This window comes from Salvia hispanica, chromosome 1 (genome assembly GCF_023119035.1).
Source record: "Salvia hispanica cultivar TCC Black 2014 chromosome 1, UniMelb_Shisp_WGS_1.0, whole genome shotgun sequence".
Taxonomy (NCBI): domain Eukaryota; kingdom Viridiplantae; phylum Streptophyta; class Magnoliopsida; order Lamiales; family Lamiaceae; genus Salvia; species Salvia hispanica.
Genome location: NC_062965.1, coordinates 34,520,487 through 34,540,899, shown reverse-complemented (window position 1 = coordinate 34,540,899; position 20,413 = coordinate 34,520,487). Strand labels below are relative to the sequence as shown.

The following is a 20,413-nucleotide window of genomic DNA, read 5'->3' as shown; positions in this document are numbered from 1 at the left end:
CTTTTTTGTCTTGGTCCCAGTTCAATACTCTCTCCGTCCCACGTTATTTGTAGTGTTTCTTTTCGACACGAGATTTAAGAAAATTATAGTATAAAATAGAGGACATGAAAGAATAAAGTAAGAGAAATAAGAGAGAGTAAGAAAAGTAAAAGAAATAATAAAGTATATGAGATTAAATACTTAAATAAAAGAAAGAATAAAGTATATGAGATTAAATGTTCTGTTTTTAGCCAAAAAAAAAGAAGAAATGATTAAGTAACTTGAGACACCCCAAAAAAGAATACGATTCAAGTAACTTGAGACAGACAGAGTACTATACAAGTCCAAACAAATTGAATATTTGTACCATAAATTCCTTGGAAAATACTTCTTAAAATGTACTCCCTCCGTCCCATAAAAGTTGAGTCGTATTCTTTTTTAGTCCGTCCCAACAAAGTTGAGTCATTTCCTTTTTAGCAAAAGACAAAACATCTAATCACTCATTTTTTATTCCATCATTTACTTTACTCTCTCTTATCTTTTCTACTATTCTCATCTCTCCTATTTATTTAATATATTTAATATATATTCTTAATCTCCGTGCCCAAAAGTTTTGTCTCAATTTTCATGGGACGGAGGAAGTACTAGTGATTAGACCCCATAGGCAGGACCAAGCATGTTGTCGCCAAAAGCCTATATATCTTCTAAAGAATATCCTGACTGTTCCAAATCAACTAGAAAGAGATTCTTTAATAATAAAAAAAATCCAGTGGATTCAGCTTGGAAAAATCATATTGGAGCGAGCAAGCGCGCACCTCCAAAGAAATGGATTTTCAGCACGACAGAACCAATTTATGAGCAAATTATAGAGATGAAAATCTTAAAAAATGATCAAATTTTATCAAAGCAAAGTGAAGTGACATGAGATCAGGGGTCAACACACCAGATATGTTGATAGATAGCTGAACCCGAAATGTCGTAAAATGAGATACCATTCAACTTCATTTCAATACTCTACTTTGCGAGTATTGTATTAAAAGTAGAGCATAAACTAACAAATTCCTACAACTTCAACCATTCCACAGTAGGAAAAAAGTAAAACATACAAGTACAAACCTAAATAATATAGTGGCTACAATAGCTTAACATGGCCCGACCGATATTTTAGTGAGGCTTGGACTCTGTTTGTTTTAACACGCGCAAAAATATCAAGCGAGATGGGACCATTGATCTATCACCTCAGACCTGCCCGATTTCTCACTCACCCCATCCATTTAACACTTCTAGTCACTATGCTACCCTATTTTTTACACATAATATCAAAAGCACAAGAGCAGTGCATGTAGAAGGTTGAAAAGGTTTGTATTGCCACATCTTCAAAATCCCTACCCAAAAATCAGCATTTCCTCTTACCACCATGTACCTTAGATTTTACATGAATTTTCTTTGTCTTCGAGTTCTTCTTGGAGTCAAACATGTCATCATCACCACTGTCATCATCGAGCTTCCCTTTCCGCGATTTTTCAGCCTTCCCGCAGATAATGATCCGATTAGCTACCTCTTCGCGCTCTAGCTCAGTGTTTTCTTGGGGCTTCCAGATGAAGATAGACCTGGCTCGACCAAACCGTATTGCAGTGTAATCAGCCAAACAAAACAAATGATACTAGACAGAAAGGAACTTTAGCAAAGATGAACTGATATACAAACCTGGAACTACCAGATGCCAGGACATCATCACGTGGATGTAGCTTATTTACAGGAGTGATTGTCATTATATTTGGATCCATGACCTCCGCGACTAACTGACCATTTGTGATGTCAATAAAATCTATGGGATGTAAGGCTACTCCATTGTAGTTTTCACTTATGTAACGCCCAACAACAATGAGGGACTCTGAGATATCCTGTGTAAAAGAACAGTTTTTCGTATTTGATTATAAATTTGGCAACACGATAGTCAGTTATGGAGTATTTAGACTATCAAGCTGTAGGGAATGTAATTGTTACCTTTGGATCCCATTCAGCTCGAAAAGGAGTCAAATGCCGATTGAAATCCTGGCTGTGCACAATCTCTCGGCTTGGAGAGTCCAAATCTCCAAAGATGGAATCCCATACACGAATCCGGTTGTCCTGAGATGTGGTTAGTATTTTGCTACCACTTTGTGGAGAAAAATAGGCTGAATTAACAACACGCTTGTGTTGAAGATTATAAATAGAAGAGCCATCTTCAAGTCGTCTAATGTCCCATATACGAGCCTGAGATAGATATAAATTATGTAAGAGTGCACATGAAGAAATTAGATATAATGCTACAAAAGATACTACTAAATAAATGGCCGCAAATGTAGTCATCACTCGTCAAGGAACAGAAACAATCTACTTGTCTGTCACAGAAACACAAGAGTGGATGAAACAACCAAAAACTATGTGTGAGAAGCTTACGAAGTGATCGTTGCCACAACTTAGAAGGAGATCTGGTTGGAGAGGATGACAGTGTAAACCAGTAACTTTGCTTTTTTTCTTGTGAATCAGTATAGGTTTTCCTGTCACATTGTTGGAGCGCGCATCAATCCTGCATATGCATTTAAAAGAGTAAAGCCATAGTACTTCATAACGTGCCAATAAAATCTTGGCAGATATCCTACGAGGTGGACAGTGTGGCCTGGGCCAAAAATCCTCAACGCGGCACGGATCCAGCAGCGGGGTTCAATGAGCTCAGATGATGGTATTCCTTGTTTACACATCCCTGACTCTGATAATGATGAACTTGCAGGTCGCGTGGGGCTCGCTCTGGTCGGGAAATTCTCACACTCCATCCCAGCCCCCCACTTGATTCGCAAGACCCTGTCTAACTTCGAATTGAAAGGTACGCTTAATTAGAATTTCATTAATGCTAAACATATCCTCATTACCTTATCTGAGATTGCTGATTATGTGAAAGTGCTAAGTGGAGCTAATAATAATAATGTATGGTTTGTTGAGCATCATTCGATGAGAATGTTTAAGTGGACTCATGATTTTGATATGTTCTTTGAAACTCCCATTGCTGCTGTTTGGTGTAATTTGCATGCCTTTCCCCAATGCGGAGCATGTATTTCTCCGGGACAGGCTTTGAAATATCTATCTCCACACAAATACGTGCATATGACGAATGTGCGCGTGTGGCAGTGTTATGATCAATTTGAATAGGCTCACCAAACAATTTACCAAGGGAAAATAACATGGACTCTTCAAATAAATGAATGGGCAATGCATGCAAATTACACCAAACAGCAGCAATGGGAGTTTCAAAGAACAGATCAAAATCAGGAGTCCACTTAAACATTCTCAGCGGATGATGCTCAACAAACCATACATTATTATTATTAGCTCCACTTAGCACTTTCACATAATCAGCAAATCTCAGATAAGGTAATGAGAATATGCTTAGCATTAATGAAATTTCAATTAAGCGTACCTTTCAATTTGAAGTTAGACAGGGTCTTGCGAATCAAGTGAGGGCTGGGATGAAGTTGAGAATTTCCCGACCAAAGCGAGCCCCATGCGACGTGCAAGTTCATCACCATCATCATTATCAGAGTCAGGGATGTGTAAACAAGGAATACCATCTTCCGAGCTCATTGAACCCCGCTGCTGGATCCGTGTCGCGTCGAGGATTTCTTGTGAATCAGTATAGGTTTCTCCTCTTTTTCAGCCTACAATTTCACGAAACACATGTGCAAAGAGCTCAATAAAACAGGAAATACTCACATATAGAGAAGCCCAAAATTATCTGCAGCAAGCAAAATTCCTTTCTCAGAGTTCAGATCCAGACCATAGAGCATCTTCCAACTGCTAGGCCCCTAAAGGAAAACAACAACAACCACTTCAATTAGATTTCATACGCATGTTATGTACAAAATGCAGTAACCACTAACCAAAGAACTAAACCTTATAAATGAATAAAGCTAAGAGCAAGACAAGAATGATGATTTTTAGTTACTTTTTTCCCACTTCTATATAAACATTTTAGTTGTTGGACTGCACTTTTCCCTATTTAATACTCCCTCTGTCCCAACTAAGTTGAGTTGCATCCCTTTTTGGGATGTCCCAACTAAGTTGAGTATTTCCTTTTTTGACAAAAAACAAAATATCCATTATCCAATCACTCTCTCTTTATTTCCTACTTTATTCCTCTCCTATTTTTCAACACAATTTCTTAATCTTTGTGCCCAAAAATTGACTCAACTTAGTTGGGACGGAGGGAGTATTTAAAAGCCCCCAGAGCAACCAAAAATGCCTTCAGACGAGATAGAAGAGAGGTTGAATATGAAGTTAGTAAGCAGCCTTCATACCCATTTTAAATGACACAGATGCGGACAACAGATGTGGTAATATCTAGGATGAAATGAATGCAGGCGAACTAGTAAGACCATGAGTAAGATGACAAGTTATATACAAGATAAAGTAACATGTTAACTCCAGATACTAGATACCATTTGTATTTGTTTTAACAGATGATCAGTAGATACCTGCCACCCAGCAGGATTGAGGTTGACCAATGATGATGAAATTCCAGTTTCTAAATCAGTGCTGCTGACAGTTCCATCTGAAGAGGCACCATAGACGGTTCCATCATTTAATGGATTATACCTGTAGAATTTGATAGCCAACCACCCGAGTCAAGATACAGTTCATGCATGAATGTCATCAGTCAATCACGAAAATCAAATGAAACCAGCAGAACTCACTTCATGTTGTTCAATATGCAGCTATGTATGTTTCCATATACTATCCTCTCGTGCACTTTCTCATAATCCCAAACTCCAAGCTGTCCTTTCTATACCATAACCATAGAAAAGGAGAATCATATTACTCAGTTAATCATTAAATGTACACAAAACTAAGAGCTATGCTCTTAAGAGAATGCAGGGCTAACCTTATCCCCAGATATAAGAATGTTATTCTTTGTTGGGTGGAACTCCAAACATGTAACACGTCTGCTATGATATCTAATTACTGCACAGTTAACTTTATTCGGAATCACAAATGCCGGCTTCATCTGTTAAGAGCAAAGCATTAAACCATATTTCATAACATGGAAACCAAAAATTGTCATGTAAAACAACTTTCATGATGAACATCCTTGTACACTCAATACTCAAAAGTCAAACCAAAATAGAAACTGACTTTCAACCTCAAGATATTGATAAGAAAACAACTAAAAATGAATGATCAACAAAGAATCATATAAAAGTCCTTACACATAAAGTAGAAGGAGAAATATGATCACAATATCAAATAACAGAACCCCAAATACACAAAAGACAAGCCCAGTCCAAAAATAGAAGAGCATGCCGAGAGACATTACCTTAGGCACATGACACCTAAGTTGACGGTCGAAAAGATACTTCAACGAATTATGAGATTTCTTCAAGGGTGCAGGCGAAACCCCAAACTCAGTAGCCACTTTGTGCGGGCAAGTCATCGTGGTATGCCCTTCAATTAAAAAAAAATCAATGAGGAAATGCCACTATTTTAGCTTATGGCACCGCGGAATGGAAGCGATCATCAAACAATCAATCTCATCTAAGATAAATAACCAGTTCACACACAATGACACAAACAGCACATTTCAAAACAACACATCCTATGAAATAACAACACATTTCCAGCATGAAATACCAGGCAGTTTGCAAAGAAAACATGGCTTCATAGGGCAGTCAATGTAGGTGGCGCCACGAAACCCTGCTTCGTGACCTGACTGCTTACACACCTAAACAACAATACACCAAACAGTATGTCATAATCTCACACAAACATATCTCCAATAAGCACACGTTGTATACGTTCAAAATCGTCAAAATCTGACGCATATAAACCATACTGCTAGTAGAAATTTAGTGAAATTGAAAAAAAAAACTAAAAAGTAGCAATAGCTATTTACTTTGCAAACTCTCTTGAGGCTGATAGTGATAGGCTCCCTTTTCCTCTTCGCCGACGTCGACGCCTCATCCTTTTCCTCTGCTTGCTCTTCATCCGACGCCTCTCCGACGAGTTTCTGGACTTCATCATCAAAATCTTCTTCTTCGTCTTCTGAACTATCTTCGGTGTCGGAGTCTCTCTCAATCACGATTTTGGGGAAGGAGGGAGCCCTCCTCGTCTGCGGCGCCATTTTCAAAACTCGCTGTGAAATTACAGATAAATTAAACAAGAAATAAAAGGGGAATTTCTCACTCTCTAATTAACCGACTTGGGAGTCCAATAGTCTGATTATGACGTAGTTACCAATATATCCTTTGATAACATTGGAAATTACACTAGAAATTTTAGTAGTGGTACAAATTTTTACGACGATACTTAGATCCAAAATTATCTGAACAAGTCTGTTTAACTCTTTTTTTATTAAAATATGCTACTAGTATAACAGTATATAACATGATAAAAAATGATTTGAACAAATCTTTTTTTATGGTACGTGATGATATTTGTACACATCTAACGTGTTATATGGAGTAGAAAAAATTGTAAAAAAAATTATTTGGTGTCTTCATTATTGAAGGCTATAAAGCCGAGGGTACAATTGCCATTTGGTTGTGTGATATGGCGGGACACTACGTGCCAGTTTCTTAACCGATCGACGGTCGTTGTCTTCCCCCGAAATATAAAAATATAGTAGTACTTCACTTTATTGTTTCTTCAACATTAGCGCATAAAAAGTTTTCTATTGAATTTTTCACTATACTAAGTATTACACCCGTGCATCGCACGGATTAAAATATTTTTAATCAAAATTAATTAAATAAAATTAGGAATAATATCATTATATAAAAATTATAACTAATTAATGTGTACTCTATAATATAATGAATATTACATTTACAAAGTAAATCATGAATAACAAAGAATTCTTCGAGTGGATTCTAACTCCAACAAAATAACTAAATTATGAAAAGTGATAAAGATATCACAATTACATAAATCATACCACAACTTATCATGTGTTATGCACATATTAATACATTTTTAAAATATTAATTTTTAATTTTAAATAAATTAAACAAATTAGAATCAATATTAACAATAAGAGTAACAATTTTAGTTATATAAGAATAAAAAATCTATACAAATCAATATTGAAGCATAATAAATTTGAAACAAATCACATAATATAATGTTTAAACAATAAATCATGGAGTAGAAAGATAAAAATCTATCACAATGAAGAATTAAATACAATGGATAATTACTCATCTTCATCCATCACCATCGTATTAATTCCAGTCAGATTCCATTTCCTTTTTCTCTTTTCACTCTGAAAATGACAACTCTTGCGCTGAAGAACAACTTCCTCCCTTCCGGCCTCGTCTCCAATCTCCAGCAAGCTCTCGCAAATCGCAAGCCGGATGAAGACGACATCGTTTCGTCCAAGGCCGACGACGATTCCTCCCGCCCCTTCTCCTCCGAGGGCGATGATGATCTCTTAAGGCCTTTAAGGAACGGCGCAACACAACCATTTCCTTCTTTGCTCGCCTCAGCTTCCTGGGAAACGGGAGTATCATTAAGTACACTACACGATACAAATACAACATTCTTAAAATCACTCACAAATGACATTAAGAATTCATCTATTTCTCTTCTATCTCATTCCTCAATTAGAAGTATAAACATATTATGACGTGAATCTTGGAATTTTGATATAGTCATTCTATCTTTATTAATTGAATAAGACAATTAATACCAAGATGATTCCATTTTATACTTGTAACAGCGAAGTGTTAATTTATGCCACTAACTATACCACTAATCCACTATCTAAAATTAAATAACCAACTCTTATTCACGCATTATGAAACTAAATAATTCATGTTTATATTTAAATAATAATTTATATTCTAAAAGGACATTTCCTTAAATACCCCAAAAACTCCCCTTATTTTCCTAAATACCCCCAAAACTCCCTTTTTATATATTGTATAGATTTTTTATGGTAAGATAATCTCCAAATATAAAATTTTCCTAGTTGGAAGGTAAACAATATATACTCCTACAGACCAACGGGTCGCAGCGCAGTTGGCAACGTAGAGCTGTGGTGACCATGAGGTCACGAGTTCAAACCCCGCCACCCGCTGGAGACTTTCGGCCTTAATCTGTAAGCCCGGTCGAGCAGGATTAGTCGGATTCGTTCGGTATAACTGTGGTTAAAACAAAAAAAAATACTCCCTTCGTCCCAAGATAAGTGACTTGTATTCCTTTTTGGGGTGTCCCACTATAAGTGACCTATTTCCATTTTTAGCAAAAAGTCATCTCTCTTATTTTATTTTCCACCTACTTTATTCTCTCTTCTCTCTCCTCTACTTTTCCCTCTCTCATACTTTACTCTCTCCACTTTAACTTATTTAAATATCATTCCTTAAATCCCGTGCCCAAAAGAAGTAGGTCACTTATCTTGAAACGGAGGGAGTATATATATACTCCTACTGTCCTACAATTGGCCCATTTATTAAGTTGAATACTACTCCCTCCGTCCCACAAAGATTGTCCTATTTTTCTATTTCTATCCATCCCACAAAATTTGTCCCATTTCACTTTTTGTCATTTTTAATAGTGGACCCCATATTCCACTAACTTATTACTATTCACACTTTATTATAAAACTAATATATAAAAGTAGGACTCACGTTCCACTAACTTTTTCAACTCACTTTTCATTACATTTCTTAAAACTCGTATCGGGTCAAAGTGGGATTATCTTTGTGGGACGGAGGGAGTACATGTCTACATAAATAGGCGTACTAAAGTACTACTAGGTATAATAAGCAAGGACTGTATGTGTTACAAACAGACAAGCAGATTCTCGTCCCTCACTCTAAACTCATATGAGTACATCTTAAACTAACATACGCGACAACAAGGATACATGAACACCTCCATTCCACTTCATATATTCCTATATCTATCTATCTATACACGTTAAAGGAGGAATATTTGCACAATCAGAAGGGTTCATGGCCCGTTGTGGACTGTGCTTCTGCAATTCTACTAGTTAGAGAGGGCCTCATGGTAACGAGGGCCGACTCGTTTGCGCCAGCCTTCAGCGCAGCCCTCCCGGCTTCCAAGAACCTCTTGACTGCATCCTCCGCGTACCTGTTAGCTGTTCCCACGTCCATTTCCTTTCCTATGTCAGGATAGGAGTTGAGCATGTAGTCTCCATTGAGCTGTGACGCAAGCTGAATAAGCTCGATTTGGAACTCCGACAGCTTCTCGTCTTCCCTTGCCCCCCTTGGCCTCAGTGCCATCTTCACCTCTGGGAGTTTCTCTGCAAAATGAAGTATAAATTTCGAGATTGAATCCTAACCATGATAAAAAATGGTGGGAAGATCAATACAATGCAGATCAGAATCAGATGGAAACTCGATTTAAGCAGGTGGTCTCGTGTAGATAGCGCAGGCTGATTTCTATAACATGGTTACACCTAAAACCGAGTCAGAAAGCAATGCCTCTAACTGCTGAAGCACGGACGCTGCAATCCTTCGTTTCCGTGAAAACCAGATAGTTCAATATTATGGTTTTGCTCAATACCATACATTGGCAGTAGCCAGAAAACTAAACTATATGAATCAATAAGAGTGGAAGCAAGACAAGAATCATCATTTTAATTGCTTCATTTTCTTATTATGGTCTTCTACTACTACTACTATATTAAGATTGAGCACAAACAATAGATCTAGGCCTACCAAGAAGCTTCTCTTGAGTATAATAGACAAAGTGAAGTACACGAAGAGATAAGGGCGGACCTGGGCAGTCGCTACGAGGAGTATCACGCATGTAAAAGTACTTGTCGAAAGTCCCAGCCCACGCATCCCGTTTAGTCAAGAAGTTGGAGTTTTTAAGATTGAAAAGCTTCTTCACAGTAGCAGCTATCGACGAGTGTTCATATTGTGAAGTCAGGGTCGGGCCACTCGGCTCATGAATCACTGCAAAATAACCGAGACTACGCCATCAGGCAACGATTCAACGCCACTACAACACTTGCAGTCAGTAAAACTTAGTACTCGCTCCGTTCCAGAGTAATAGAGTCATTTTGCCATTTTGGTACGTTCCATAGTAATAGAGTCATTTCCCGTTTAGTAAAAGTTAACACATTTTTCCACACCTATTTTACTCTCTCTTACTTTTTACTCTCTTCATTTCTCTACCTTTTTCACTTTCCACTTTATTCTCCCTTTACTTAACTCACCTAACACAAATTTTTCTTAATCTCAGTGGCGAAAAGAAACGCCTCCTTTACTATGGAACGGGAGGGAGTATAAGCTTAGCCAAATACCTCACAAATTCAACATCATCAAACCAAATCAATCATCAACAAGTCCATACCAGAGCCCTTCTCAATCCAGGGCGAGATCAAGAGCGTAGGCACCCGCACGCCAAGCCTATTGAACTCGAAGTAATACGGGTCGGGTCCAATGATCCCATCCGGATTGGGCACTCCTTCAACCGGCGTCGGCACGTGATCGTAGAACCCTCCATGCTCATCGTAGGTGATCAAAATCGCCATCTCCTCCCACTGCGGGCTCTTCCTCAGCGTCTCATAAACCTCCTTCACAAACCTCTGCCCCTCCGCAACGTCATGCGACGGATGATCGTCGTTCGCCGGGAACAGCGTCACGTCAAAATACCGCTGCTCGATCACCACGTAGTTCGGCAGCCTCCCTAGCATCGCATCCAGCTTGAATTTCAGCGCGTAGCTGTGGAATTTCACTACGTTCTTCAATTTCCTTAGGGATTTGAAAAACAGAGTCGCCGGGATATTCTGGTAATAAATCCCAAAATCTAGGTCATTTTCGTCGAGGGAGTCGAAAATCGTCTTCTGCGGGAATCCGCGGATGAGATCCTTGCGCACGTTGCTGGAGGCGCCGTGCGAGGTCGCGGAGTGGACGTAGAGGCGATTCGGCTGCGTGGAGGCGGGGACGGAGGCGAACCACCGGTCCATTACGGCGAATTGGTTCGCGAGCTCGGTGTAGACCGGGACGAGCTCCGGCTTGAATCCGCTCATGACGGTGGCGGCCATTCCGGCGACCCCCATGGCCTCCGCCTGCTGCACGAAGCCGTCCATGGGGGCGGGGCTGGCGGAGGTGTCGTTGCGGCCGAATATCTGCTCGCGAATCGCCTGGATGGAGTGGCCGGGGTCGGATTCGACGAAGACGGCGGAGTCGGTGACGGATACGGAGGGGGAGGCCGGGTCGGATGCATTGACCCGGTTGGATTCGGATCCGGTGAGGCCGTCGATGTCGGGTCGGGTTTTTCTTAACCAGCCGAGCATGTGGTCGAAGGAGCGGTTTTCCATAACTATAACTACGAAGGTTTTGATCGGGCCATTGATTTTGTGCTTGGTTTTTTTGGGGGAGGAGAGCGGGAGGCAGCCGGAGAGGAGGAGGGAGGTGAGGAACACGGCGGCGGCGGCGCGGAGGTGGAGTCGTCGGAAAACCCCCATTTTTGCGGCGGAGGGATTTTTTAGTGGGGAGTTGAGATATTGTGAAGTTGAAGTGGATTTTTTGAGAATTGAGATTATGAAGGAGGATTTTTTTGGGACAGTTGACAGAAACTTGGTTGACTAATTTGATTGGATTTTGTATTTCTGGTTTGGTAGTTGCTTTTTGTGTTGGGTATAATTTCTTATTTGATTGATTAATTAATCATATATGAATGTTGTTTGTTGAAGTAGAGCTGTGTTTGGGCGCAACTGATAATTAGTTCGTGTTTACTTTATATGAATAAATGGCTGTAGATGTAGTTACGTGACATTAAGATAATTACTATAATCTGCATTAATGAAGTTTATGACTAATTGCTGGTTAGATTCGTGACTATTTAAAAGGGTGATGAATATCAGTTGACTACAAATCGGTGGAATGAAAGATATTTTCAAAATGGAGTATAATTAAATTAGTGGAGTAAATTTTTAAGTTTTGTGATATTTACATTTTTTATCCTCATTTTATTTTAAATTGCAGATTATAATGGGATTTGCTTTTTAAAGTTCTAAAAATAAATCTATTATAGTTTATAATTAATTCAACTAATCATTCTATAATTATAGAGGTTATTTGAATATTATTTTATTCTAATTTTTGAATGATATTTGTTCTGATTAACTTGATATTTGTTTTATTTTGAAGTTGCTTCACGAAAAAGATTACATAGTTTTAAGTTCAAACTATGTTCCAATTGATTCAAGATCCATTGATTTATGTAGAATAGAGTCGAGCTATTTTGATTCAGATATAGCGGTGAGACATTATTTTTTTTAAACCATTCCCTCTTAACAATTATACAATATCGATTGCTGTCTTTTACTAAGAGTATCAAGATTTCTCCAAATGGAAGGTGGTGTTTTATTTTTGGTCTCAGACGGAAAAGATGAATCTCCGAAAAAAAAAAAGTAAATCTATTAAGCAATTCTACATATTATCAACGATAAAAAGATCCTGTGAATTTTAAAATTGTTTCTTCTTATTTTTCTAAAATCCTTAATACCATATTGACTTTTAATCAAATACTAAATATTAATATAAAAAGATATTTCTATTCCATCCCAAATATTAAAAGATATGGAGTAGTAGTTTGCACAATCTTTTTTTTGCAACAATTTTGTTTGAAACACATTTTGAATCTCAATCTCAGGTCGATTATTCTTTAGGCTTTACCAATTGAAACTTAAATAAAATGACTTATTTTGTACGGTTTTTATTAATGAAGCATGAAAATAGAATAGAAACGAAACACTTCACATTTGGCATTTCCATCTCTTTGCTAAGCTTGTGAGGCCATTCCAGAGTAAGTTTTTTCACTTCTTGAGCTTTCTGGTGATTTGAGCAACGTACTTACCTTGATGAAAGGCTTGCTGAAGCTCGAGCTCTGTAGGCTGGCGCGACCCGTCTGCAGCATAAGTCCCTGCACCGTAGGGAGATCCACCACGCACTTGCTCCATCTCGAACATCCCACCACCAGATGTGTAGCCGAGTGGCACGAACATCATGCCGTGATGTGCCAGTTGCGTTATGGCCGTCAATCTGTCAGCAAGAAACATATATCCACTCAAGCACACACATCATTCATGGTCATAGCTTCTCAAAAAATCAAATTTTACGAACACTAATCCTAGTTTAATTAGTTTCATGGCAGTCGCTTAGCCAGTCGTGTCTAATAGAAGAAGAATAAGACGAGACTATTCGACTCATCTCTGCAGAATTCTACTTACTACTCGACTGAGGTGAAGCTTCGTGACAGCAAGATTGCCACAAGTTTATGATCTAACTTAACTAGTTTAACTCAATGATCAATGACCTATTTCATTAGAAGAATTAATTGAATAGTGTTACTAAATCACTGAAGTATCAAACTACATAATTCACATGATTATGGAAGCTTCAAATCACATATATTTTGTATTAGAACCCACAATTTGTGACACTTAGCCATCAAGCATCTAACAAAACAAGGTGAAAGCAAGATTGTTGAAACAAAATCAAGAAGAGAAAACTGAATAATGTTACTAAATCATTGAAAATGCACCTTCCCTGAAACTTCTTAGTCAAAATATGATGGCATAAGTTTCAGATTACTATATATGTAGTAACTAGCAAAGACAAGGTGAAAGTAAGATTGTTGCAACAGATGATCAAGAAGGAAGAGGAAATTTTACGCTGTAAGTTCCTGACCACCTCCATGGAAACCCGTGCTCCAGAAGATTCCAGCAGGCTTCCCAGCAAGAAGCTGGGAGGCCCATATATCGCTGGTGGCGTCAAAGAAGGCCTTGCACTGCGCCGCCATTACCCCAAAACGAGAAGGGAAACCAAAGAGGAAACCATCGGCCTCCACCAGCTGCTGAGGCCTTATCTCAGGCACATCATCTGGTTGTTCAGGAGCTTTCATCTTCTCTAATACCTTGCTAGGCAGCGTTTCCGGTACCTAAAAACAAGTCCTAAATCATTCAATCCATCCCATTGAAGTAAATGGTAGACTAGTCAACATCAGCAATTATATTTTTATCCATCCTATCACAATTAGTAAATGCCCAAGATCAAAGCTTTTTTCCATCTCTTTCCTCACTAGAAACTTCAAGAATTATAACAATATTGCATCAAGACTAATGAGTAATCAAACCACAAAAAAGAAGTTAGATTCTGAAATTGCAATAGGAATCAAGAATCTAGTATGCATAAAAATCTTCATCAACTGAAATCCCACAAACTGGGCCAAATTATATACTAACAAAATAAAAAAACAAACATGAATTAAAGAAGACAGATCAAGAAAGTAACCCTCCAAAGTGTAGCTTCAACATCAGCAACTGAATTAGCACCCCTCTGTATTTCTCTTGCCATAGTCTCAACATGTCCATACAGAGAGTAATACCTAAAATATGATATGAGCTGAAAATCTTCATCAATCCTTGAAATCATCGAAATAAAACATGCTTCCTTTTTAAAAAAAATATTTTCTGTCCTTACACTTACACAATATAAATCTTTGTAATTGGCATGATCTGCCTCTCTTGAAGTCAGAGATAACCCAATCTGAAAACCTGAGATCACAAAAGAATCAAAATTTTGAGAGAGAGAGGGATGGGGTTAATGATTGTTATCATAAGAACCAAGAAAATCAGCCAACATGTGAACAAAACAGCAAACGAAGACACAATAATTTATGGAACTCCCTACAGAAATAATAAATGAAATAGTAGTACTAAAATATTTGCCTCTTAATAGTTTATTTCCAGACAAGTGTCCCTATATTGTCTCGTTGGGTGGATAATTTGTTGTTTGAGATAAGGTTTGCCTCGTGTGTAAATATATTGGACATAAACTTCACATGTCAATTAATTTATTTGGGGAAATTAAAACAAGCGAAATTCAACATTCAAGAATCGAAATGATTTTGTGGAAAATACAACACTAAAATCCAACTGAAGAAAAGAAGGATTGAGCCCTAAGCATGAAATAATAATTCGCAGTTTTTTGTGCTTTTGTTATGGAATTTCAGTCATCTTCACTACATACAATGATATGATTTGAGAATTATAAATTCGATTTGAGGAAAATAGGCAAATAATACGTGTTTGCAAAGTAATTATTGAATTTTCAACATCTCGTAATAAATAAACAGAATATTGCAAGCAACAACATGAGAATCACATGATTTGCAAAATGTCCAACAAAAACTGGAGCAAGCAACCATCCTAAGCCATCTTTTCCATCTACAACTTGAGAGAGAGGGAGAGAGAGAGAGAGAGAGAGTGGAAACCCAACTCCTACGGTGAAAAGAAAATTTTCTTTCTACAACTAGGTTATATTTGCCGAGGTATCTGTGGGATGGAGTATGGGAACTGAAGAAGGTGTTACTTTTCGACGAATGATGACTCTGCAAGATCGATGGCACGGACAAGAGCAGCGGCCTTGTTTTCGCACTCCCTCTGCTCATCAGCAGGATCACTGTCAGCAACGATACCAGCCCCAGCTTGGAGATGGGCGACCCAATCGCGGCGCTTCTCGCTGTCCTTGTACGAGTACATAGTGTCGTACCTCATGTTGGTTGGGAACACGATGGTTCTCAAAGCTAAGGCAATATCCATATCTCCGGAGAAAGAAATGCCACCAATACCACCACTGTAAGGCCCTCGTCTCGTCACCTCTAGTTCATCAATCAATTCCATAGCTTTCACCTGCACATCACAAGTTACCAAACCGTGCAATTAGGAAAAATGATGTGATCCTTTTATTGGATGAAAATGAAAGCGCATCCATTCGATTAAAATCTTCTAGACACACAAACGTTATCAACTATGTGCAGTACATAATTTTAGTTTATCCTAATTGAAACAGAAACATTAAGAGTTGAAAATTTTCCAGCAGCCACTAGAAAGACAGAGAGGAAGGTATGTCGGATGAAGAAAATTGAAATGCACAACCTTAGGAGCTCCACTGACAGTTCCAACGGGCAATGCCGCACGGAGAGCATCCCAACTGGTCAAATTAGGTAGAAGCTCACCAGTAACCTTCAAAATCAAGAGAAGAAAAGACGGAACAATCAGTGGCAATACATATTATTTCTCAGAGGAAAAGTCAGTGGCAATAGATATTATTTCTCAGAAGAAAAGTGCCTGGTTTTCTGATAACTGAGAAATAAAGCAACAAAATGTTTTTTGAATCTCTGAGCAAAATATGCAAGACCTTCGTCAGCTTTCACTGATTTGTTTAAATATTGCTTCTACCTTCCGAGCATAAACGAAAAACTTCCAATAATTTAATACGTGTAGTTTTCATAGAGCTGAATATGCAAGGCACTCTACCTTTTCTTTTCAGAATAAAAGAAGCTATTAAATGTAAAGGATAATCACTGGTAGAGAATACATACAGTGGAACTGATGTGCATGACGTGGGAATAGCGTTCAATGTTCATCAGTTTTTCAACCTTGACGGAGCCCGGTTTTGACACCTGCAATGCCAGAGTTAATCAAGAACAGGACCAAGAGGATATGTGATCCAGAAATATACCTCTCACATATGAGAACAATCTTTCAAGGAATATACTCTACAGAGTTTCAAATAGCATGTTTTACCAACACCTAATCCATGTATAAGGTAACAAATTAAACAATAGTAGAAACAGATGAGAATAACCTTTCCGACATCATTCCTTCCCAAGTCAACAAGCATAATGTGTTCGGCACACTGTTTTTCGTCATGCAAAAGCTGATTTTGTAGCATATAATCTTCCTGTACTGTCTTGCCTCTCCGTATAGTTCCAGCTAGAGGCCGGTTAGTAACTATACCCTGTTATAAAGAATATTAAGCAGTAAAGAAACAGATTCATGTAAAAGAAACAGTAAAAATAAGTTGGAGAATACTAGAAAGCCGTAAAACAAGCTTGTTATCTTCTTGAGTATAACCCGCTCATTAGTTAAAAGAAAATACTAGAATCTAGAGGGTAATATATCAGAAAGATCAAGTTTTAGCAGGGATAGCGAAGATGAAGCTGTCACGTTCGAACAGCAGAAATTACTTGCCTTCTTAACTCGAGTGAGAATTTCAGGACTTGAAGCAACAAGGATGCAGCCTCTTGCCTGATCATCAATGACATGGTTACAGATTGTAAGAAACAAAAAAAAAATGAGATCAACGTAAAGGAACAAATTTTAGAGAAGAGTAGGCAGACTTGTAAGTATGTCATGTATGGACTTGGATTGACAATTCTTAATGCTCTATACACTTCAAAGGGATCTGCAAAAGTTCGACGTTCAAATCGCTGGCTGAGGACAATCTGGAAGATATCCCCTGCTAGGATATGCTCTTTAGCTTTTACTACTGCATTCTGGTATTCTTCACTTGTCATGGTGGACTTGCTCGAAGAGGGACCAAAAAGGCTAGTGTGTAATTTTATTGAACCTGCAGCAAGCCTAGGACTAAAAGTAACAAACAGAACAAGGTAAATTTTAACAACAGAAACCATTCATATAATTGTGAAATTTAAATAGGAAAATGCATTGCTTACGTTTGTATATCATGCACTCTTGAAACTAAAGCTTCTAATCTATTCATTCCATCATGATAGGCCTCCTCGACGTTTTTATACTGTTCCAACCTGACCCAGTGTATCACATATGCTTTCTGGAGATAAGTACCAGTACTAAGTAAATGGGATAATAAACTTCAAGCAGCAATAAAAGCTGGGTGGGAAATTAGTTACTTTAAATTTAATAGGGATAGTTATAGACTTATAGTATAATGAAGTAGTAAACTTTTAAATAAATTAATGCAAATAGTTTGTACTTTGTATACTATAATTATTTGTCAAAACAAATGTGAGAGACTAAAAGGAAGATTTACCAAAAAGAGACCTATATGTAAACACAAGTTTGTCTCTTAGCTAGTAGTTTGGTCATGGCCACTAGCCAGAGAGTTTGAACAAGTAAGTCTATCAAACATATACAACAACAAGAAAGCAGATTTGAACAAGTAAGTCTATCAAACACATACAACAACAAGAAAGCAGACCAGTGCAGCATGACACAGCCTGTACAATAATATGACTAGACAAACTCAAAATACTTAAAATTTGAAATTCCTTGATTGAATGTGTGTTAACATTTTGAGGGAGTAAGAATGAACCTTTTCCACATGATCAAAAACAATTACATCATCATAAAGGCCTAGGTGAACATCAGGAAGGTTTCTGTCATCCATAGGAGCTTTTGTGAAAGGAAGCTTTTTCTTTTCTACATAACGAACCGTGTCGTATGAAAAATAACCAACCCAACCACCTGTTTGAAAAAAACACATTGTTAAGGATTTCTTATAGTTTGTGACCGAACAGAACATAGAGATCTTTACTTGCACTTAGTAATCCAGAACACCATTAACATATACTCAATAGTGATATGCAGGGAAAATAATCTTATCAAGAAATCATTAACTAAATATCTTACATTCTCTAACTGCTCTCCCTGAACCTTAGGATAGATGTAATCTTGTATTAGCTAGAGCCAATATCATGAATTTTACCAACAACGTGTAACTTAACCAACGTTGTTAATTAGTGGCCATGGGGCTATATCATGGCCATTGCTTAACAATTGCAGTGCTCAACTTTTCATAAATTACCGCAAAATGCTTCAGGGAGCTCATCGATTCGCTGCGGTATCCACTTCTCCATATACATGCGAGGAACAACCATGGGATCCTCCAAAAACTTCTCTGTCCTCTCTCCCTTAAAGTGGTCAACTATGGTCACCATGTTCTCCTTCGCCACAATTTCCATTGATGGTTGAGCTCCAATAACACTATAGCGCCCCTAAAGAATTTATTCAGCATTAGTTAGAGCAAATGAGGAACCTATATTCATTTATGTGCATAAGGAAAACCTATTACAACAATGAGAGAGGTTTACTCGAGATAACATCTCCACTTTTGTTTTCTCTAATCAATAAAAATGAGAATCAACTGAAAACTAATCTGCAAACACGATGAAAAGAAAAAAGATAACTTACAACACTAGAAGCTTTTAAACCTGGCTCAACAGACTCGAAAAGAAAACTGGGGGCATCTCTCTCATCCTCTTTCACCAAGCACCGGTATGCAAGCACTGGAGTCAAGTGATCAGAAAATATAGGTCTGTACAGAGGGATCAAATTCCCATCCTTTGCAGCTTCCTTGAACTTAACGGAGTGGTCCACTGCAGCCACCAAACTCATTGCGATCATGATATTGAAGAAACAATAACAAATCATCCAACCATTTTTCCTTTCACTTTCCAATCTAGTATTATGTTAAATTCAATAGAAACGTAACCTCAATTGGTCAGCAACTACACTGCAGCCAACAAGCTCAATACAAAATCATCCAAACGTTTTTCCTTCCAATTTCAAATTCATTATGTTTGATTTGGAAATTAGCAACAAACATAACCTTAATGAATCAGTAATTCCATAAACAATATAGAATAAGGAGTAAAACAAATCATTTCAAGTGGCAGAGGTAGATTGATTGAGGAGAGAGTGAACTGACCCAACGATGGAAGTGAAATGCCGCATTTAACGGCAACACTAGTCCTGAAGGAGGCTGTTAGAGGTCCGGCGGCGGTGCGGCGAGGAGCTAGAAGCGGATTGGTAGAGCGAAAACCTAGGGTTTCCATTTACAAAACAGTCGAAAATGTGATTTTTGCCTCTTCTCAGAGAGTGTATGACTGAGTTGGTTTAGATTGAGAAAGAAGGAGACTCACGATATGTAACTTATATATAAGTACATTAAATCTAACTTTGTAAAACGCCTACAATTATGACAATGGGAATAACATTTATGGAATTAAATGTACGTGATCTTCTTCAATACCGGAATTTACAAATATACCAATATTAGTAAAAAAGCCGGATATTTTTTATAAATAATATTCTCTCAGTCTACTATTAATAGGAGTAGTTTTTATAATAAATAAGTAATACAACAAATTTTAATATAAAAATTAATTAAAATATACTACTACTACAGTAATAAGAGATAAATAAGTAGTAATAGTAGTTGCTATAGTCCACCATGAGAAATTTATTTATTTTTTAATAACAATTAGATAATAGTAAAAAACTTATTAAATTTGAATCTCAATATAGTAAAACTGATTTAGTAGGTTTATGACGTGATTTTCTTTTCATGGGAAAGTTTCTATAAAACATACAAAATAGTTATTGAAAATCTAGTCGCCCGTCATCTAGAGTCCCAGGATAAAAAAATTCACTAGTCAAGACATGCGAAGGTGTCATTATGACGTGGTATGTCTATCCAATAATTATTTGACAAATAGAAAGTGATTAATATTCAAACTAATCGTACATAATATGTTATTCACTTCTTTGAAAAAAGGGCCAAAATATGATGGTAACACCTTTGAACTTCCTATATAT

General features: G+C 37.6%; 4 protein-coding genes across 10 annotated transcripts; all 4 read right to left on the bottom strand.

The window, feature by feature from the left end:
• Positions 1-953: 953 nt before the first annotated feature.
• LOC125205289 (protein DAMAGED DNA-BINDING 2) lies at positions 954-6,152 on the bottom strand. Of its 2 annotated transcripts, none has more exons than XM_048104537.1 (11): positions 5,906-6,152; positions 5,644-5,734; positions 5,330-5,457; positions 4,898-5,020; positions 4,710-4,798; positions 4,491-4,611; positions 3,730-3,821; positions 2,422-2,551; positions 1,987-2,235; positions 1,687-1,883; positions 954-1,589 (listed from the first exon to the last, which is right to left on the bottom strand). In XM_048104537.1, the coding sequence occupies exons 1-11, from the start codon at positions 6,131-6,133 to the stop codon at positions 1,376-1,378; spliced, it is 1,662 nt and encodes a 553-aa protein (XP_047960494.1). In that variant the 5' UTR covers positions 6,134-6,152; the 3' UTR covers positions 954-1,375. The 2 variants fall into 2 exon arrangements, with proteins under 2 accessions (XP_047960494.1, XP_047961278.1); XM_048105321.1 differs by having other exon boundaries at positions 1,987-2,109.
• Positions 6,153-8,737: 2,585 nt separating this feature from the next.
• Positions 8,738-12,547, bottom strand: LOC125200788 (non-specific phospholipase C1). Its single transcript, XM_048098553.1, has 3 exons — positions 10,336-12,547; positions 9,756-9,935; positions 8,738-9,277 (listed from the first exon to the last, which is right to left on the bottom strand). Exons 1-3 carry the CDS (start codon positions 11,450-11,452, stop codon positions 8,955-8,957), a joined length of 1,620 nt encoding a protein of 539 aa, XP_047954510.1. The 5' UTR covers positions 11,453-12,547; the 3' UTR covers positions 8,738-8,954.
• Positions 12,548-12,675: 128 nt separating this feature from the next.
• Positions 12,676-14,738, bottom strand: LOC125200789 (probable NAD(P)H dehydrogenase (quinone) FQR1-like 3). Of its 6 annotated transcripts, none has more exons than XM_048098556.1 (5): positions 14,720-14,738; positions 14,478-14,545; positions 14,283-14,376; positions 13,664-13,929; positions 12,676-13,031 (listed from the first exon to the last, which is right to left on the bottom strand). In XM_048098556.1, exons 2-5 carry the CDS (start codon positions 14,501-14,503, stop codon positions 12,806-12,808), a joined length of 612 nt encoding a protein of 203 aa, XP_047954513.1. In that variant the 5' UTR covers positions 14,504-14,545; positions 14,720-14,738; the 3' UTR covers positions 12,676-12,805. The 6 variants fall into 6 exon arrangements, with proteins under 6 accessions (XP_047954513.1, XP_047954512.1, XP_047954516.1 ...); XM_048098555.1 differs by lacking the exon at positions 14,720-14,738 and adding an exon at positions 14,632-14,658; XM_048098559.1 differs by lacking the exon at positions 14,720-14,738 and having other exon boundaries at positions 14,283-14,393; positions 14,472-14,675.
• Positions 14,739-15,076: 338 nt separating this feature from the next.
• Positions 15,077-19,728, bottom strand: LOC125200787 (anthranilate synthase alpha subunit 2, chloroplastic-like). The gene is made up of 11 exons (XM_048098552.1): positions 19,524-19,728; positions 19,007-19,191; positions 18,621-18,810; positions 18,129-18,280; positions 17,512-17,627; positions 17,176-17,422; positions 17,027-17,083; positions 16,641-16,793; positions 16,375-16,455; positions 15,929-16,015; positions 15,077-15,682 (listed from the first exon to the last, which is right to left on the bottom strand). Exons 1-11 carry the CDS (start codon positions 19,648-19,650, stop codon positions 15,359-15,361), a joined length of 1,719 nt encoding a protein of 572 aa, XP_047954509.1. The 5' UTR covers positions 19,651-19,728; the 3' UTR covers positions 15,077-15,358.
• Positions 19,729-20,413: the final 685 nt, after the last annotated feature.

Excerpts from the sequence above, each read along its gene's own strand:
- LOC125200787 (XM_048098552.1), bottom strand. The coding sequence starts at position 19,650 with ATGGAAACCCTAGGTTTTCGCTCTACCAATCCGCTTCTAGCTCCTCGC. Across the intron at positions 16,794-17,026 it reads TTCTCACTCGAGTTAAGAAG|GGTATAGTTACTAACCGGCC; the intron begins GCAAGTAATTTC and ends TCTTTATAACAG. Across the intron at positions 15,683-15,928 it reads CTGTCAGTGGAGCTCCTAAG|GTGAAAGCTATGGAATTGAT; the intron begins GTTGTGCATTTC and ends TGTGATGTGCAG.
- LOC125200788 (XM_048098553.1), bottom strand. The coding sequence starts at position 11,452 with ATGGGGGTTTTCCGACGACTCCACCTCCGCGCCGCCGCCGCCGTGTTC. Across the intron at positions 9,936-10,335 it reads CTGGATTGAGAAGGGCTCTG|TGATTCATGAGCCGAGTGGC; the intron begins GTATGGACTTGT and ends GTTATTTTGCAG. Across the intron at positions 9,278-9,755 it reads TCCTCGTAGCGACTGCCCAG|AGAAACTCCCAGAGGTGAAG; the intron begins GTCCGCCCTTAT and ends TTCATTTTGCAG.
- LOC125205289 (XM_048104537.1), bottom strand. The coding sequence starts at position 6,133 with ATGGCGCCGCAGACGAGGAGGGCTCCCTCCTTCCCCAAAATCGTGATT. Across the intron at positions 5,458-5,643 it reads TTTTCTTTGCAAACTGCCTG|GGCATACCACGATGACTTGC; the intron begins GTATTTCATGCT and ends TTTTAATTGAAG. Across the intron at positions 2,552-3,729 it reads AATTTTGGGCTTCTCTATAT|GATTGATGCGCGCTCCAACA; the intron begins GTGAGTATTTCC and ends ATGCATATGCAG.
- LOC125200789 (XM_048098556.1), bottom strand. The coding sequence starts at position 14,503 with ATGCCAATTACAAAGATTTATATTGT. Across the intron at positions 13,930-14,282 it reads TTGAAGCTACACTTTGGAGG|GTACCGGAAACGCTGCCTAG; the intron begins GTTACTTTCTTG and ends ACTTGTTTTTAG. Across the intron at positions 13,032-13,663 it reads GGTGGTCAGGAACTTACAGC|ATTGACGGCCATAACGCAAC; the intron begins GTAAAATTTCCT and ends TCTTGCTGACAG.